The sequence below is a fragment of the Chiloscyllium plagiosum genome, unplaced genomic scaffold, assembly GCF_037043375.1.
Source record: "Chiloscyllium plagiosum isolate Xiang-an unplaced genomic scaffold, Cpla_swu_hap1 HiC_scaffold_17, whole genome shotgun sequence".
In the NCBI taxonomy this organism is placed as follows: domain Eukaryota; kingdom Metazoa; phylum Chordata; class Chondrichthyes; order Orectolobiformes; family Hemiscylliidae; genus Chiloscyllium; species Chiloscyllium plagiosum.
In genome coordinates, this window is record NW_028270155.1 from 68,937,281 (window position 1) to 68,957,668 (window position 20,388).

The 20,388-nt window shown below is 39.6% G+C and overlaps 1 protein-coding gene across 1 annotated transcript in view; it reads left to right on the top strand.

The window, feature by feature from the left end:
• Positions 1-16,331, top strand: part of ogfod1 (2-oxoglutarate and iron-dependent oxygenase domain containing 1) — a 34,641-nt gene extending 18,310 nt beyond the window's left edge. Inside the window, exons 7-13 of the mRNA XM_043707306.2 lie at positions 428-556; positions 3,467-3,580; positions 5,152-5,231; positions 6,604-6,911; positions 8,362-8,490; positions 14,642-14,700; positions 15,847-16,331. Of these exons, the coding sequence (XP_043563241.2) occupies positions 428-556; positions 3,467-3,580; positions 5,152-5,231; positions 6,604-6,911; positions 8,362-8,490; positions 14,642-14,700; positions 15,847-16,008 (981 nt within the window). The 3' untranslated portion in view covers positions 16,009-16,331. The remainder of the gene's footprint in view (positions 1-427; positions 557-3,466; positions 3,581-5,151; positions 5,232-6,603; positions 6,912-8,361; positions 8,491-14,641; positions 14,701-15,846) is intronic.
• Positions 16,332-20,388: the final 4,057 nt, after the last annotated feature.

A 20,388-nucleotide genomic window follows, 5' to 3' on the forward strand; every position in this document is an offset into this window, starting at 1 on the left:
CTGCACAACAAAAGCAACATGCAGTGCAGACAATGCAGCACTGTGGCATGTCTCTGTTTATGCTTCCTCAAAACAACAAACTCAAACTTAAATAGAAATTTCAGAAATGGTATAATGCTTGCTTCCAATTCAACATCTGACTATGACCTTGTTGGGGTTTGAATGGCAATGTGTACTACCATTTGACATTACAAGCGTGATTTGTAGCTTTTGCACTGGTTTGGTTTCTTTGTCACATAGCAAGGTATAATAGGAATTGTCAGTATTTTATTTCTTATGCAGGAGGGTTTGCCATTTGCAATAACACTCATTGTTATCATGAGAATTAATTAGGCAGCATTTTTTTTTCTTAGTGCAGTGTGCAGAATATTTCACCAAGTTTTACAATTTGATGCTCAATGCTGTGCTGCGTACTTTACCTAATCAGGTGTCTGAAGTTCTGTCGGAGGAGAAGTGTCGCCTCTCTGTTAGTGGCTGGTTCCATGGGCCGTCATTGGAGAGGCCAGCTCGTTACATCGAACCTCTTTCTCATCGATATCCATATATTGCAAGTGATGTAAGTGCACATTCTTGGTCACAACCAGTATACTAAAGTTTCAATCTGATTAAATTGGCATGCGTTTGGGGAATAGGAGCTGAATGCAGCTATGAAATATATTACTATTTCAACTCTTAAGACTCAGTTTCAATTCTACTAGGCAGAGGAGACAAGATGCAAGACCCATGTCCCCCTCATGTTTAAAATTCCCATTCACCTATGGTGGAGAGAGTTCTAGAATTCTAATATCCTTTTTGTGAAAAACTATTTTCTGCTTTCCCTTCTAAATAGACTCGCTTCATTTTTAAGATTATAATTCCGTATTCTTGATTTCCTTCACCAAAGGAAATAGTTTTTCTACACAATCTCATTTAACCTTTCAAGCTTCTCGACCAGATCATCCTTTCGTCTTTTATGCTCCACGGAATACAAGTCATCTTTATATAACCTGTCCTCAAAATGTAATCCTACAAACCCAGTGATCTCATGGTAAATTACAGCACATATTCCAGTTTTGAATTTGAGAAGTATCCTGAGACAGTAGAAATGTCCTAGATTTGTTGATCGTTGGATTTTCCATTTTAGTTTAGAATTTGAAGATTCACTGAACAATCTCCACTTCCATACTTTCCAAAGAGGGGTCTGTGCACCCAAATACGATTGTAAACTGAGATTTTGGGTCTGTAAGCTTCCAGGAAGCAGTGACTGCCATGGAGCTCTGGCATAGTGAGCAGCTGTGAAGAAACTTCAAATCCATGCATTTTTTTCAAACTGTTTCCATGTTCTCAATTACTCAAGGCTCCTGCAGCAGTAAAAATGGTCAGTGTTACTTATCTTTTAATTGCATGAATTCTCCTCATACCCCACTCTAATCCATAGTTGGTGCTCCTCCTATCCTCACCCCATCTTTTACAGGTACCCTGTGACTCATCATCTCTTTCAGCTCTTCTCCCCCACTGCTCTTCTAGGTCTACCACTACTATTCTTACAGATCTTGCACCTCATCCCCAAACAACATAATGTTCTCACAGTTTCCATGGAGGTGTCATGATAATTTTTCAGCAAACACTATACTTTAGTCGTCTTTGCTAACCAGCAAAGTGGAATCCATGTGCTAGTGATCATTCCATATTTCAGTCCTTTAACTGCTACATTCTCACTATTATCCTATTTGGACCTCTGCCAAAATGTGCTGGAACCAGCAAGTGGGTAAAATCTAGTGCAATGCCCAACCTTTTTTTACAAGAAACCTTTGCATCTTTATGTTAATATTGGAAATTATCTAATTATTCGATAATTAAGACAGTTTCACTATGTTCACATATGAGAATTTTATTTTGTTATTAATTTGTGAAAAGTTCTGGAACTTCTCAGTTGTAGGCTGAGCTGTAGTGCAGGAAGAACACCAATAGCAACAGATTCTACAGATGGAGCATGTTAGAATCATAGAATCACTACTGTGCAGAATTAGTCCATTCAGCCTGTTGAGTCCACCCTGACCCCTTTGAAGAACATCCCACCTAGACCCATCCACCTACTCCATCCCGATAACCCTACATTTCCCATGGCTAACCCAGCTAACCTGCACATCCCTGGGTAGTGTGGACAATTTAGCATGGTCAATCCACCTAACCTGTATATCTTTGGACTGTGGGAGGAAACTGGAGCACCCGATGGAAACCCACGCAGACACCGAGAGTATGTACAAACTTCAAATAGACAGTTGCCCAAGGGTGGAATCGAACCCAGGTCCCTGGCGTTGTGAGGCAGCAGTGATAACCACTGAGTGACAGTGCTGCCCCTATGTTTAACATAGTAAAATGGACAAATGCTTCTCAGGATCTTGACATCACAAAGTTAGGACAAATAACCAATGATCAAAGTAGTAGGTTTAAGCAAGGTTCGAAATTCAGAGGGACAGATAATAAGTTGAAGATTTCCAATGCTTAGGGAAAATATTTAGCACAATCAAGAATTAATGCTGTTACAGAGCAGAGCAGGATGCTGACACATTGGTGCCATCATTGCACTGCCACCAATAAGATAGAGTTAAAAATCACACAGCACCAGATTATAATCCAAAAGTTTATTTGGAACTACAAGCTTTCGGAGCACTGCTCCTTCATCAGGTAGCTAGTGGAGCAGGATCATAGACCATAAAATTTATAGAAAAAGATCATAGTGTCATACAATTGATGTAATATATTGATCAAACCTAGATTGCTGTTAAGTTTTTCATCTTTTAGAAAGGCTTGCAGGTTTTGATTCATTAATATGTAAATCCCAAAACTCCTTTCAAGGTTACTTTCCCAAGATAACTTAAGGTTTTACAAATAAAAGTGACATCTCAGTTCAGACAGTGCATTAAAGGTGTAAGGTTAAAGTCTGTTTGTATTCCAATCTTGAGTCAGACTGGTTCTACTTCCAAAGTGGGAATTTATAAAATCTCACATGGATTGACTGCCTGCGTTGACTGTCTGCAGATTGTGCGCTTCTTCAACAAAATAGAATTTATCTGCAAATACAATTCTGCAAATGCAAACTCAGCCCATAGATGTGTGTGTGTGTGTGTGTGGAAATTATCCTGGGAATGTGACTTGAAAGAAGTTCGGGGATTTACATATTACGAACCGAAAACCGGCAACCCATTCTAAAAGATGAAAGACTTAACAGCAATCTAGGTTTGTTCAATATATCACATCGATTGTATGACATTACGATCTTTTGCCATAAATTTTGTATCCTGTGATCCTGCTCCACTACCTACCTGATGATGGAGCAGTGCTGCGAAAGCTTGTACTTCCAAATGAACCTGTTGGACTATAACCTGGCGTTGTGTGATTTTTAACCTTGTCCTCCCCAGTCCAACACTGGCACCTCCCCCTCACCAATAAGATAAACTGTTTGTTTCCTTTCATTACGTTTCAGGAAAAAATTCTTTATGACTGGATCAATCCAATTTACCTAGATGTTTCAACTCAAGCCCACATCCAAGAAGAGTTTGAGGAGGAATCAGAGATACTTCTGAAGAATTTTTTCAAGGTGAAAATTTTTGGGATTGATTTGGTAGAAAGGCAAGAACCCTTGTAAAAATGTATGTGTGGCCTGTACAGTAAAATGGACATGTTTTAGTGTCGTTTGCAATGAGGTAAATTCCATGTTTGTTCAGATATTGATGTGAGGTGTCCAATTTTATTCAGAGTTGATTTATTTTTATACAATGTTTGTCACTTATAGTTGTGATATATTAATTTTAAGAGTCTAATCTTGTGGGGAAGGTGAGGATGCTAGATTTTGACCAAAGTTGGCACTGGAATTGGAGAAGTATAGACACTGAAAGCTAGACTGGCATTTGGAAACTAACTGTCCAGTCAAGAAGGCTGTAGTAAACATAAGACTGAAGGGTGAAGACTGCCCCAGGATTGTAAAATGAAATGCAGGAGCATTCTTCTGTTCAGATCAAGCAAGGAGACTCACTGAAGTAGACTAGGGTTCATTTATTGGTATTCTTATTTGAAACTGCATTGTATGATTTTAAAGTAAACCAACTTTTTTCAAACTTATTGAATTGCATGGGATTGCTAAGGTGTTTGAAGCAATTTTTGCCTCAGCCAGATTAATTTGGTACATCTTCAGAGAAAGTGAAGAAATACACATGTGAGGTGGATTCTATTGTTACAATTCTTAGTCCTGCACCATAGGACTAGTTATTGCACAGTATGTGCCCAACTCCTTGAAAAATAATGTGCTCAGATCACTTGCAGGAGTAAAATCTGATAAAAGGAATGTTGCAGTATCAAATTCATAAGGAGCTCAAAGAAAAGTTGCCATTCTTTAAATTACCATTATGGAGTCATAAGAGTTGCAAATTGTCGAATGCACTGGTTGTGATCTTGCCTGTATTTCTGCTTCTGTAGATCAGTTTACTTAGAAAGAATTTGCATTAACACAGCACCTTTCCTGATCACAGAATAACCCAAAGTACTCCCAGCTGATCAACTGTATTCAGTTGATACCACAGATATGAGCCGTGCACTATTCTTGTCTCAGCTTGATGCCCAAAAGGCAGTTCTGTCCCAGTGTGCCACAGCTTCATCATGGGAAGGTAAAAAGGCAGGTACAGAATCCATCTTAACTGGAGTGGGGATTGAACCCCATGCTATTGGCACTAGTGGAATCCACACTGGGTGTCTAACTAACTGACCCAACTGGCCCTCAAGGAGTGTGAGTTGCTGTGGCAAAATATATCTTTATGTGCATATTGAATCCTGCACCAATGGATAATGACCACCAAGGCTCCAATTTCTTTGCATCACATACCTGACCAGAAATATTATTGTTTTACTGTATGCAATTGGTGTCTGTTATGAGAATTAACAAGGTGACATTCAATTTGTTAGCTCAGTTGTGAACACCGCTTCAGTGGCCACCAAGTCCTGATGTGGATCTTGAGTCTGGAACGTCTGGTTCAGAAGCAGGGGCACAATCCACTGCCCCATTGATGTGCTCTTCAATGGAGTAGATGGTTTATTTTCTCGAATGACGCACCATAGCAATGGACTAGAATGACTGTTAGCACCCTGTAACTGTTACATTTTCCTCCACTTACGTAGAAAGAAACATTTCAGATGGTTTGTGAGGCTTTGCAAGGCTCAGAGATTAAATGGAAGAGAAGAGGACCTGCCAACAAGAGGTGAGTGAATCAAAACTCTGAGAACATTAGCACTTATTGACATTGGAGCTGTAAACTGATTAAAGGCCCAGTTAACCAGCAGTTTGTGTTGAGAAAAAGCATCAGTGGAGCAGATGCAACAGTAAATTTCTGTAATCTTCCATTTTACTAACAAATTCTGGAGGTCTAAACCTGGAAAAGGAGAGGACAGCACTGTTGCACTACTTCCTTGTTTTAGGAAACAAAACATTGTTTGCAGAACAGCATAAAAATGCAAAACCATTAAATGTTTCAATTTCAATTTCAAACACATTTTTTCCCCATGTAAAGCACATGGGATTCACAGGCCTTGCTAGTAGGTTTGTCAGATTGTATAATGGGCTTGCTTTCTCCTTTCATTCCTCGCAAAAGTATGAGTGAGGAATTCTATATGATTGTACAAGTGAGGACTATTTGTATGGGAGGTGTTTTTGTAACCCACTACCTCACTCTGAATTATTTGAATCTTTAACAGATCTGATGGGAAGAAAACTCAAGCTTTTGCATACACAGCTGGGTTGTGGTGGGGAACTTACATATTTCCACCTGTCTTTTCAAAGAAAAGTCATATCACTGTGTTGTAGTTCATATCGTGCTTGAGGAACCTTTTTATCTTACCATTTGGTCTGTCATGATAATATGATATTCTGGTTTATTTGACAAACAGACATTGACAGCCATGAAAATTAAACTTTCCTTTTTGACCTTAGGCTGGCATCTTGTTCTGTTTGGGTTCATAGAATCATACAATGCAGAAGAGGCCTTTCAGCATTGATCTTCAACCGAATCCCACTTACCAGCACTTGTCACATATTCTTGAATGTTTTGATGCGCCAAGTACTCATCCAGGATGTGAGGCCATTTGCCTTTGCCACCCTCCTAAGCAGCGTGTTCCAAATCATCATCAACCTCTGAGTAGAAATCTTTTTCCTAACATCCCTCCAAAACCTGTGGATCCTCACCTCGAACCTGGCTGTGGAGATAGTCTTCCCCTTTTGTTCTCTCTCTTGATTCTGCCTCCTTTTTTGCCATAGTCTGACATGCTTACGGTCTGACTGGTAATTTATGCCCATATTCATTGGATTTCAACTAAAGGCTTAGCGTCAGCTTGCTTCTCTGCCATCGTATACATGAAATGTCCTTCTAATGTTAAATTATGTCAACAGAACTTTCAATACTTCAATGTTATGTGAAGCCTAAGTGATATTGAAGTATATTGCAGACCTCAGAACAGTGACAGATTCCACTGTACCACTAAGATAGGTGACCATCTTTGTATTGAAATGCTGCTATCTGGTTCTGTTACTTCCCAAGTATATGACTCGTAATGTGGTATTATGTCTTTATTTTATAGATGCTATGATCAAGCAGAGGAAGATAGCCTCCCTGACATTCTTGCCAAATGTATGGAGCTGTTTTCCTCTGAGGCCATGTTCCTGCTTCTGTCCAATTTTACTGGCTTAAAACTGCATTTCCTCGCAGCCTCCAGTAATGATGCAGATGAGCAGGAGAGTGAAATAGAGGAACGTGATGGCCATGAACATGTATGTTCTAGCATTGAGAAAAGAAACAAATGTAATTCAACAGAGCGTAAAGATGACACAAATGAGGGAGAAGATGTTAAACCAAAGAAAATTGAGGATCCAGGGGAGAGTTCCAAAAGTAAGTTTCACTGAAAAACGTTCTGAACTCTAGTAGATGAATGATTGATATTAGAGGATCAGAAATAACATATGAATTCATTTGTAAATAATTTCACTAAAATGATCGTATTAAATTTCTGATTTTAGATGCCTGCATTCACGAATTCAAAATTGAATGTGTCACTGGATGGCTTAATATGAATTAGATAAGGTGTTCCAGAGGCGTAAATGCCATGTCCTGGTGTAGTATTGAATAGTAGAGATCAGTCCTTAGACATGACGTGCAGGAATTTACAGATCTGGTGAGGCTTTTGCAGACATTGAGGAAAGTATTCACCTGATCTACATTTTGGGAAGCAGACAGCATTGGGCACAACAGCGATTTTTGCATTTGTGTCTGTATTACTCACCACTCACTGTTTGTTTTATATTCAACACCTGTCCTGGAACTGTTCCTAACAGCATTGAGGGTGTAATCACACTGGATTAATTACACGAGTTCAAAAGGATGGCTCATCTCCAGTTACTCAACAGTAATTATAGAAGACCAGCAAATGTTGGCCTTGCAAGTGTTTCTCATAGCCTATGAAAGATTTTTTTTTTAAAAGAGTTTGCATGGGCTAGTTTAATATTGACCCTAGTGCTTCAGACATCAATCTATGATTAGGTGAGGTCATAGTGTATTCAAGTCATAACTGGGTGCTTCTTTGGAGTTGGTCTTAGTCTGAAGCAAAAATGAGCAAAACATTGAGATTACATACCACATGGTTTGATTTCAATTTGCAGGTAGGGTGAATGGCTAACTTTATGGGCTGAATAGCCTACTCCACTTCCTATGTTCCGAGGAGGAGAACAAAAGGCATCAAAAAGGGAACTGATTAGGGAAGATAATGGTGTCAGAGGTGTGCAGATGCTAGTGAGAACCTAACAAAGTGAAATTAGTTTTGGGAGAAAGGGAGGACTGCAGATGCTGGAGATCAGAGTCAAAAAGTGTGCTGCTGGAAAAGCACAGCCGGTCAGGCATCATCTGAGGAGCAGGAGAGTCGACGTTTTGAGCAAACGCTGACATTCCTGATAAAGAGCTGGAAACATCAACTCTCTTGCTCCTCAGATGCTGCCTGACTGGCTGTGCCTTTCCAGAACCACACCTTTTGAAGTTTGTTTTGGTGTTGAGCTGCTGGGAATGTCTATTGGGCCTAATAGCCCAGCAGCACCTTGGAAATTTATTTCTCAGATGCAGTCATTTGCGTTGGCCATGTCAAGGAACTGTGCCAATGTTTCCAGATGTTTGGGAGGTTGTTGGGGGTGGGGATAGAGAGAGGAGTTTTGGTGCTTAAGAAAGCTATATGTATAAAATATCATAATTCACTATAATTAAAAGTATCAGGTCAAATAAAGGTATGGTTTTTCACTATCTGAGAAGCATGAATTAAAACTTTGAAGGAACTTTGTGTGTCTGTCCTTCTCAGATCCCATTCTTCCTGTTTGCCGAGGGGAATTGCGATATTGGAGAAATGGGTACTACACACTTATCCATGATACCAATGTGGAAAATTCGGAGTTTGCTCTTGATTTGCTGTTGTACTGTGGGTGTGAAGGTAGGACTTGATGGTTTCATTTTATCAAAATCCATTGCGAACCCACTTGCTTTTATTTTGAAGAAACATCTCATCAATATGAGAGGCAGAACTAAATTGGCAAAAGACATAAATCGAAATACAGGGTAAAGAATAAACAATACAGGTCATTCTACTATAACGCGCATTTCTTCAGCACAAATCGGCTATAACGTGATTGACAAACCGTGGATGTTGTTTGGATACTGAAGGGGTATAGTGATTTTCAGTTATTGATCTTCTACAGTGTGATTTTCTATAACATGAGGTTGCAGAAGAATGCAACTGTTGCATTAGAGCAGAATGACCTCTCATCAATTCCACTTTTGTTGAGGTATGGCTAATCCATGTGGATTTAGTACTTCAGTGGACCCATTCTAATGAGTTGCATCTTCTTTTGCTCTAACATGTACATTTACCTTGTTTTTCTTGAGACTTATTAATTGTTACTGTGTGAAAATTCATGGCAGATGCATCTGTGTACTTTCCATTTCTAAGTTACATTAGTGAACCTGTATTGAATCAAAAGCCCTCATCCACGTACTCCACGCTGAATCTGTGCTAAATAATATCCATGACTTGGGAGATGGGAGAATATAGGAGACTGTGGGTCAGTCTTCAAAACTTCAAGGTTAAGATGAATAGTTCTCTGTCTAGCAGTACATTTTACGTAACTATCATTTTTACAGTGTCATTGTGAAAGCGCCAAACATGTCAAACATTTTATAAAAAGAGAAACGACATGAATTTATGATTGTTGTTAGGAAAACCTTCTTTATGCATAGTAAACAGTATATGTCAGAGGGAATTGGAGATGAACACTTTAGAATCATTTATAAGCACTTGAATGCTGAATCATGAGTAATTTAGTGTGTCTGTAAAGATAAATGAAAATGGATGAAATGACCTTCATCACTTAAGGTGGAAAAACAACTGATTGTAAGATTGCATTAAAAATGCCGAAAATTTGAAAGAAAAGCAAGTAAAATGCAGCTCATCCCAAGTCGGTTTGATCTGTGCTGTGAAAGACTTTAACAACTGGATGATGTTCTGGGTAAATTACCACAAGTTAATTAATTTGCCTACTTATTAAGAAATTTCACAGACAATCTGATAATGAAACAATTATTTAACTTTATTGCATGCAGTGACCAAAATAAGACCCCTCGAGTAAGCAAATTAAGTTTCACAACTCAACTTGGCTATTACCTGATTAATGGTGGAATTCAACTAAAATTCCAAACAATAGCGTCTATCTCTGGATGTATCCAGGGTTCAGTCCTGATGTAGTGTTGTTCTTTGGAGTTTTGCTACTGAAGAATCCTGGAGTTGAATACTTAGAGTACTTTCTGTTCTTCAAGTTTACTGTGTGACATTATTGATAATCTTTCAGATTCTTTCATCCACAGTATTGACTACCCATCTGGAGCCATCAAGTCTGCAACTTGCCTTCCTAACAGAAGTAGCTTCCCTGTTTCTTGTCAATTTGGCATTGACTGTGTTTGAAAACACAAATTTCTTTCAATTAACTCCTTGAATTTTTCTATAGTGCAATCTTCCAGTTAAGATGGCGACACGGTAAAACACTCCAGCTGGAGCTCCTCTGCTTGCCAGCTCCTTTTCCTTTGTCTTTTTTTCTTTATTAACCTCTTGCTGCAGTTTTTCTTGCATCTCACCCCTCCGCCCCCCCAACTTTTATCTTCCTAACGTACCCTTACTGGGGGTAATGGAGAACAGAGTCTGAGATCAGCCTAGAGCAGGAAGCGAGTCACTGTTGAAGAGCGAGCGCGAGCTGAGTCCTGGCCAGAATGGCAGCAGAGCAATTGTGGGTCGAATCCCGAAAGTGAGGTGCGGCTGGAGCCCAAAGCGGGGACCAGAGCAATTGCGGGCCGAGCCAGAGTGGGGAGTAAAGCGAGTGCAGGCCATGTCCCACAAGCAAGCCACAGCTGGAGCCTGAAGCGGCAACAGCATGAGCACGGGCAGAGTCCCAGCCGGAGCGGCAGCAGAGTGAGCATGGGCTGAGCTGGGAGCCAAATTGCAGTTGGAGTCAGGGTGGGAGCAGAGTGAACCCAGACTGGTTTGGGAGGCCAGTCCTGGACAGAGGCCAGCATGTGGAGGCACTGTGGTGCCATGTTCTGAAACTGGCAGGCATGGACTTGGTGAAAAAGGACTATAACTTGAGTATTTTAATATTCTTTATTCTCATTCTGGACTCTTTAAACTCTGGATTCCCATGCTCATTTCTTTTTTCTTTACTGTTTCAATTCTGTAACAACAGTTTCCCCATATCTTCCCCAATTGTTGTGTCTTAACCTTTATTGGTTCTGTCTCACCTGCTGAGCCCGGGTCTTTGCATTATAATCTTGCCCAAAGCGATCATTAGGATTACCTCATTACTCTTCCACCAAATAAGGATTTACAGTTCATGTCATTCCTCTGAGCTGATCCGGTTTGAACTGTTTCCAGTCAGCACAAGACAGTGGGTGGGGCTTTGGTAACTTGAGTTCACAAGCTGCTGTTTTTCTGTGTTGTAGAAAAGTCCTGAAGAAGGTTATGTCTGAAACATTGAGTTCTCCATCTCCTGATGCTGCCTGGCTTACTGTGTTCATCCAGTCTCCTGCTTGTCTACCTTGGATTCCAGCATCTGCAGTTTTGTTTTGTTTTTGTGTGTGAGCAGTCCCTGTCCAACATTATCAAGCAGTTTATTCATGTAACTTTGACTGCTCCTTTTCCCAGGCATGGCAAATTGCTTTCAATTCCAATTGTCGTTGTCTCTTAACAGTTTATTCCAGGCAGAGCTTTTGCTGATTCTTTCAATCCATGAACAGTTAATAAAGTTCTGAAGGTTACGTTATCACAATGACCTTTCATCTGAAAAGGGAAAACCGAGAAAGGTAATAGATTTTAAACCGTGAAAGTGGAGAGAGTGAGGAAAATGCCAAAAGTGTAGATCTGTGTTAACATGAAAAACAGGAGAGAGAAAATGATAAAAAGAGATGGTGGTGCAAGGCCACTCAGTCAAATTGAAGTGGTGTGGCTAGAAGTGCAGGAACATGTGAGCAGCTGTAGTCTCATTAGGAAATCTGAGTTAAGTAAAGTAAAAATAGGACAAATAAAAAATAAATGTGTGGAATGGCTATTAATGATGGACTGATGAGCATTTGCTTTACAAAACTAAAAGTGTGAGTAAAACAAAAGCATGCGAAATAAAATGGAACAAAATAGGTGTGCAATTGGTAGAGCTTATTGTTGACCTATGTTTCTCCCATTTTTAGGAGCAGGATGTTCCTGGGCTGCTGTGCAGCTGTGTATGTTGGTAGCTGCAGACCTCAAGGCCTGTCATCTGTGTGTCGTGTGCATTGACCTGGCCAAATGAAGAAGCCTATTAAGCCTCTTGTGAGACACAGCGTTGGGGTCTTGCTGATGACTTTTGCTGATCATTCACAGGACAGTAATGAGAAACTCTTCTGTAACCCTGGTACGGGTGCTTGGCCTCTGCTAATCCTGAAGAAGGGCTTATGCCCAAAACGTCAATTCTCCTGCTCCTTGGATGCTGCCTGACCTGCGCTTTTCCAGCAACACATTTTTCAGCTCTGCTAATCCTCCCATTTACTTTTACTTTCCTTTAACTTGCTACGGTAATGGCTGTTGTCATGCCTTTAAATTGACCCTGCATTTTAATCTCTTGTCATCATCTTCTGCCCAGTGCCAGTTACTGGCCACTAAATCACTCTAGGTAAAAACAAGGACTGCAGATGCTGGAAACCAGATTCTAGATTAGAGTGGTGCTGGAAAAGCACAGCAGTTCAGGCAGCATCTGAGGAGCAGGAAAATTGACGTTTCGGGCAAAAGCCATTCATCAGGAATAGAGGCAGAGTGCCTGCAACGTGGAGGCACCCTGCAGACACTCTGCTAAACTAAACCACTCCAGTCGGTTAGAGCCATCTTCAGTGAATATTGGGACTGATGATTGCTTCCTTACCAGGATGCAGTATGGACCCAGAAATAGTTTCAATGTCAGGATCCTAACTCCAAGAAAAATTCTTGCAGTGTAGATATTTGTTCAACATTACTGTCATTTTCTCATTTCCCATGGTAACATCTCCTGTCTCAGCCTCCAAAGGATCAACATTCGCATTTACTGACCTTTTTGGATGTTTGCAAAAGGTCTTGCTTTCTGCAATTATATCCTTGACTATCAATCTGTTTTATCAACATTTTGTTCATTGTTTACTGGTTTCTAAATCATTGCCAGTCCTCAGCCTTGTGGTATTATAAACATCTTTTAATCTGATACTGACCTTAACTTCCTAGTGATTCACAGATGATTGTTTCTTTGTTTGTTCTTGTTCTTAAATGGAATGTATTTTTCTTGAAGGTTCAGAATTGTTTCTTTGAATGTTTCCCACCATTTGTTTATTATCCTATCTTTTCATCTATTTACTCAATCAATTTTACTTCCCTCATTTTCAAATAACTGACTTTGCTTAAATTTAAGATTTTTGTTTGGGACTGGAGAATATCACACTCAAACTTCATTTGAGATTCCGAAGTAAACTGCCTGATTGCACAATATGTTTTCTAATATAACTTTATTTCTTATTGGTTCCACAATGTATTGTTCCAGGAAACTATGCAATATTAGGTATAAATTGTTTTGCGCTGTCTTCTGTGAATGTCTTGCTTCATTGTGCTGCAGTTAGTGGAGCAGAATAGTCTATTGAAAAAACAGCTGAATAATTCTCAGAGCCTGGCTTGCCTTCTTGAAACCACCATCCTTTAATAACCGTACGATCCCATTGTTTGAAAACCTGGTGGCCATCCAGCTGTCATGTTGGAATTTTATGGCTGAAGAAGTTATGAACAAAATGGATAAAGTAGAGTTGGTGGACATAGTATACTTAGATTTTCTTGGCGTAAGAGGTAAAGCACTGGCATGGATTAAAAATTGGCTAACAGACAGGAAACAATTAGCAATAGCAGGCTGTGACTAGTGGGTATATCATGGATCAGTACTTGAATCAGCTGGTCTCAATATATTTTCATGATTGGAGGTTAGGACCAAATGTAATATTTCCAAATTTGGGGAGGATACAAAATTAAGTGGGAATGTGTGTTTTGAGGAAGATGTAAACCAGCTTCAAGAGGACTTGGACAGTTTTAGTGAATGGGCAAGACCATGGCAAATGGGATATAATGTGGAAAAATGTGCTGTTTTCCACTTTGGTTGGAGAAACAAATTTACAGATATCATTTAAATGGTAAGAGGTTGAAAGGTGTAGATGTCCATAAGTCACTGGAGGCTAACTTGGAACTGTGAAGAAATGTGGACTGCAGATGCTGAAGAGCAGAATCTAAAAGTGTGGCACTGGAAAAGCACAGCAGATCAAGCATATCTGAGGAACAGGAGAGTCGATGTTTTGGGCATTAGCCCTTCATTAGGAATGAACATGGAACTGCAGCAAGCAGGAAGGCTAATGGAATATCAACCAATCTTGCAAAGGCAGTCTGTATATCGGAGTAGTGCAGTGTTGTTTCAATTCTGTAAGTACTTGCTTATACTCCACGTGGAGTACTGTGTGCTGTTTTGGTCTCCGTATGTCAGGAAACATTATTATTGTCTTAGAGGGAGTGCAACAAAAGGTCAACAGATTTGTTTACTTTCCTATGAAGAACGATTGGGCAAAATGGGCCTGTATTCTCTAGGGTTTTGCAGATAAGAAGTGATTTCATTGAAGCCTATAAAATACTTAAAAGGATGGACAAGGTAGATGCAGATGAAATGTTTCCCTTGGTTGGGGAGTTTAGAACCAATGAGTACAATTTAAAAATCAGAGGAATGCTGGGATGGAGATGTGGAGAAACCTTTTTACCCACAGTGTTGCAAATCTTTGGAATTCTCTACTGTGGAAGCTCAGTCTTTGTGTCTATTTAACTTAGAGATTCTTTGATTTCTGATTATCCATTTGTACAGAATGGTAAAAGGCACTGAAGTATTTGATCAGCCATGAATGTATTAAATGATGTAGCTTGCTTGACTGGTTTTTTGCTTCTTTTTATGTTCCCAGGAGGAAAATAGAAGGCATCAAAAAAGGAGCTGAAAGTTACCATGCATCTTTTTTTTTCGTTTCAGGCTGGAATGAGGAATTTGGTGGTGTTACTTCATACATTGCTAAAGGAGAAGATGAGGAGGTACGCTCTATTTTTGTTCAATTTCAAATCGGTGAAGAATGGAAGTAACAGCTTATAATTACATAAGTTCATGATCTCTGGATGCTCTGCGGCCCTTGCAATCAATGCAATGAGTTTTAAAGGAACTCACAGTTGTAATGTAGAAAAACCTATTTGTGCACAGCAACTCCCAAAAACAGTAGTGACAACAGCCAGACTTGGAAATTTTCCGGAACTCCCCTACTATTTTTCAAAATGTTGCGATGAAGTATTTTATATGTACGTGAGAAGGTAGCCAGAAAACAGCTCCTATGATATGCGGTAGTCCCTCGGTATTGCACAGAAATTTGCCTGGCGTGCCTCTACATATCATGTGGGAGATGATGGTGAAGTGGTGAAATTGATGAAATTGTAAGATCCCTAAAGGTAATCCAAGATAAATGCTAACCTGGGCAATGTGGGGTCCCAGAATTGTAAGAACAATGGATTATTTTCTTAACTTTCTCTGTACGTGTGTTGGATTGTAATTGATAAAAAATTAATAAGATGAAATAGACAGGTTGCCCAAGTAACAGTTAGTAATAGCAAAAAGCAGACCTCTGTTCAGCCTAGTCATTCTGCATTTATGGCAATTAAAACAATCAGTTTTTTCATTTGAGTTGGGAACTGTAAGGCAGCTAATGAGTAGATGACACTAATCAGTGATGGTAAACCTATCCTTTCTAGTGGAAAATGTGGGCTTGCATAAAGGGTCTTTAAACATCCGTGGCACATTAACAATTTGGGTTGGAAGAGTGGTTGTCTGTAAGTATTGTAAATTAGTCCCTAAATTGAGTTGCAAGATTCCAAATGTCATTATCAAATCGTCGGTTTTCTAGTTATAGCTAAATGGTTGAGAATGGAATCATGCCACCGAAGGAGATCAAAAATGAGGCATTAATACTCCAGTAAGGGGAAGGTGCAAAATGTGGATTACTCAGCATGGTCTCAGGTGCACATACCAGCAAGGTACTAACTCTTGGCAAAATATCAAAGGCTGGGCATTGTCATATGCCTCTCATATTGACCAGAGATCAAGTATAAGAAGGAAATGGAGGAGAAGAGGAAAAGAAGAAATGAAGTGTTAACTCAATAAAAACCTTGTTAACAGTTTGTGTTGTATTTCAGTTACTTAGCCTTTGCCCAGAAGACAACTCCCTGGCCTTGATCTACCGAGATAAAGAAACGCTAAAGTTTGTGAAACACATTAACCAGCGAAGCATCAGTCAGTGTAAGAAGACGCATGAGCCAAAGGGATTCTGGGACTTTAACTTTGTGTATTATGAATGATGGCACATCTGGGTTTTCTATGTAATCCTTCGCATCTAGTGTGGGATAAAACATCAAAATGATAAATTATATGCTCCTGCTGTTAAAGAGCTTTTTTGTGGTATGAGTGCCAGTACCTTCTAACATCTGGTATATAATGGTGGCAGTTACATCACTACAGCAGTTCACATGGGCTGTAAGTGTCATTGCCAGTTGTTTGCTCATTCATTGAAAGACTTACTTGACCTGGTAGAAGCCCTTCAAGTCTCAATTGCTTTATCAGTCTGCTATTATTGTCATTGTAGCAGTTGTAATTTTCTAAATTAAAAATAATTTTGTAGTAATCATGACTTATGCCTTAAATTTCCTGTAACTCTCTTCAAATGGCTATGCTTCATAATCATCCATCTTCATTTAGCCAGCTGTAAGTTTCTCGTGGTGTTCTCTAAATTTCAAACATTTTGTAGACTGTGGCAGTAGGGTAATTTCATGTGGCAGGTGTAGTTTTTAGTGTGAGTGCTTGCGTATATAATTATGTGATCCTGAGAGTTATTTTGGTGCATTCTTTGGTGTTTCCTTCAGTTAATATCCTTTTCTCTGAATTTCTTCCATGGCCCTTAGCTAAGATATAGCAGAGGTGATTTATTGCTAATTCTCAGCCAATTTTGCTTGGAACTAGGCTGCTGGAAAATATGGGAGTAACAAGGCAAGAAGTGCTTCTTTGCTTTAGTATATTATGCAGATTGGTTAGCTCAGTTGACGAGATGGCTGAGTGATGGTAACATTGTGGGTTCAATTCTCATATTGGCTGAGTTCACCATGAGGGTCCTGGCTTCTCAGCCTCTTCCCTCACTTGAGATGTAGTGATCCTCGGGTCAAATCCACCACCAGTCATCTCTCTAATGAGCGAGCAATCGTATGTGCTTTGGGACGATGATGATTTTACTTTTTTTTTACATCAAATATTAGATATTCATTAAAGTTAAATTGATGGTTTCATTTAGGGGGGCAGGAAAGATAATTGGCCTGGGTTATAAAAATCTCACCAATGTGTTAGAGGAGTGACAGTTTTGAGGTTGGGAATTCAATAATCTATTTGCATCTAACTAGGCTGTCTAAAAAGAAAGGTAATTGCCTCTTCAGGAATTCTTGATGCACAAAACTGTAAAGGTGTTCTACTCCTTTCTAGCTTTCATCCTTTGCAGTGATGAGTTATCAAATTAACTAACTATACTTAGTGAAATCTGAGGTTGATATGTGGCTCATGATTTAGACAGTAGTTTTCTGAGTAGAGAGTGAGATTGGTAGAGACTGAGAATGAGCACAAGACAAAGATCGAAACAAAGACATTGTTAAGGTGTTACATCTGAGGTTGGAGGAGTGCACTGTTTCTCAATAGTCACACTACTCCATGAATCACAGCACATGTCAGACAATGTTTTGCCCAATTATCGATAAAACTAATTGTACATATTAATCAATTTGTTTGAGAATACAGATACAAGACCTAGCTTTCTTTTATGTATTTGTTCTTTATTAAACAAGATTTATTCAATAATGATGCAAAAATTACTAATCGTTTGAGATGTGACAGTAAATATATACATACCCTTTAAAATACAAAAACACCAATTAAAGAGAAAGAAAGTTAATTTCACTGTGACAGTCAAATTTAGTTAAAAATCTTTTTGATCAAATAATTATGATTCTTGAAGGAATAGAAGCATATACATAATAATTAGACAGCATAAGCATTTCAAGAGGAATACTAACATTTACTGCAAGAGTAAAGATGTTTGATGCAGTTGTACCTGGCATTGGAGTGATCACACCTGAACTATTTGGTTACCCAACGAAGGAAAGACTAGTCTTAAAGGTTCTTTGGATTGATTCCTGCAATGTGAGTTAATTCCACGAGGTGAGATTGTGTAAGCTGTCCTATATTCTCAAATTTTTTAAAAAATCGGATGCTTTCATCGAAACTTATGAAATTCTTGGTCATGTCAACCTAAATTAGGAATAGGGTAAGGCACTTGACCCCTCTAGCTTGTTGTTCCATTGAATAAAATCACAATTGTCTGATTACTCTAAACTCTTGTCTACCTTCACTTTCCTCAACTCTGCTTCACTCGTCTTTTCAAGACCAGAGTTCTGAAGACTCACGACTCCGATAAAATGTTTTCTGTATCTGTTTTAAACTGTTAGGACCTTATTTGAAAGTGTCCCCTCGTTCCAGAAAGGCAATGTCTTTTTCACATGCACCCTGTCAAGACCGCCAGGATATTACGCAATTCAATCATGTTGCCTCTTACTCTTTGAGGAGAAAGTGAGGTCTGCAGATGCTGGAGATCAGAGCTGGAAATGTGTTGCTGGAAAAGCGCAGCAGGTCAGGCAGCATCCAGGGAACAGGAGAATCGACGTTTCGGGCATAAGCCGAAGAAGGGCTTATGCCCGAAATGTCGATTCTCCTGTTCCCTGGATGCTGCCTGACCTGCTGCGCTTTTCCAGCAACACATTTCCAGCTGCCTCTTACTCTTCTAAACTCACAAAGAAAGAAGAGGTCAGCGAATGAGAACTCAAATAAGAAATGTTTTTATCTTTAAAATTTTTTTGTCCAGAGGCCTCTGGATGTTCAGTTGTTTAATATATTCAAGACTGAAAATGATAAATGTTTGAGTTCTAAGAAAATGAATTGATATGGGAATAGAATAGAAATATGGAGTTAGTATGAAAGCTCACTGTCAGTCACAGTCAAGGAGCCACATAATCTAATTGTTGTACACGTCCTTGCTCAACAAGTAGTTTTAGTGTCAGCTTTGGCTCTTTATTTTTGTCTTGAGGCTTGTCAGCTTCCTTAATAGTAGTAAGATGAAGACAGTCAGATGAATGTTTGTCCTATTTTCAATGTTGGAAGGAAGGCAAAGCTGGATGAATGCTGAAATTCACATGTGGGATTCTCTGAGTAGAAGGTGGGGAAAGGAAAATGGTCCATTTTTGCTTTGGATTCTCTCAATCATCTACTTCCTTCAGTCAGCAAAAAAAAGGCTAATTTATTTAATTAAGCAAAAAAGTGCAAGATTCAAGATGATTTTTACAGTTCTAATGAAGAAACATTTGCCCTAAAACTACAGACCAAGTCCAAGTTAGTGAGACCATTCTTGGGTAGTAATATACGGTGTAATTTTTTTGTATGAAATATTGGCTGGATTGTCGGATGAAAATGGTGTGGTATCATGGTTTTGTGATAGCTTTTGTTTTACCATTATGGCCAGGAAGATGTTGTAATGGATCTATGTATGGATAAGAGCAAAATATAGGATGATTGTTGAATCCTGAATTTAGGTTATTTTAATTGGAGTTGCAGTCAAATGAGACAGTGATTCACAGCCTGGACAGAAGGAAGATATATTGGTACCACCTGGGAGTCTTGAGACGCAATGGTATTCCTATCTCTGAACCAGTGGACCAAAGTTCACTACAAGCCCCAGAGGTGTGTAATACCATCTCTTACCATTGGTGAGAACTTGGGTAGGCCATGGCAGACCACTGCAAATCATAAACCCAAACACAAATTGCTGGTAAAGAATAGCAGTTCTGGCTGCATCTGTGGAGAGAAATCAGAGTTAACATTTTGGCTTGAGTGATGCTTTGTCAGAATTGATGGTAGCTAGGAAGAAATTGGTTTATGCAGAAGATAGGGTGGCGGAGGGATTAAGAAGTAAACGATAAGGGGGATAGCCCAAAGAAAGACAAAAGAACAGTTAGATAGACAAAGGACTTGATAACTCTCTGGCTAGGTGGGTGAATAGCTATTAATGGGGAGTGTGTCATCGCAGACTATGTAATAACAAGACCCGGTATATGGGAGTTGGGTTAAGGACACAGGAGAGCTCAAGCCCTAAAGGTATTGAATGCTACATGGAGTCCAGAAGGCTGCATATTCCCCAAGTGGAAATTGAGATACTGTTCTTCCAGTTTGTGCTGAGCATAGCTGGAGCATGAAGCAAGCCTGAGACAGAGATGTTGGCCAGGGACCAGGGTGTTATGTTGAAATGGCAGGCAACTGGAAGCTCAGGGTCTTTTTTTTTGCAGACAGAACGTAGGTGTTCTATGAAGTGTTCACCCAGTCTACCCCAGTGTAGAAGAGACCACATTGTGAACAGTGAATGCAGTAGACTAAATTGTGTGAAGTGCAAGTAAAGTGCTTCACCTGGAAGGTATGTTTGGATCCTTGGATACTGAGGAGGGGAGAAGTAAATGGACAAGTGTTTCACCTTCTATGATTGCAAGGCAAGGTGCCATGAAGCTTTGGGAGTGTATTGAGAGTGAAGGAAGAGTGGAACAGGGTGTCACAAAGGAAATGGTCCCTGCAGAAGGCTGGCAAGGGACGGGAGGGGAACA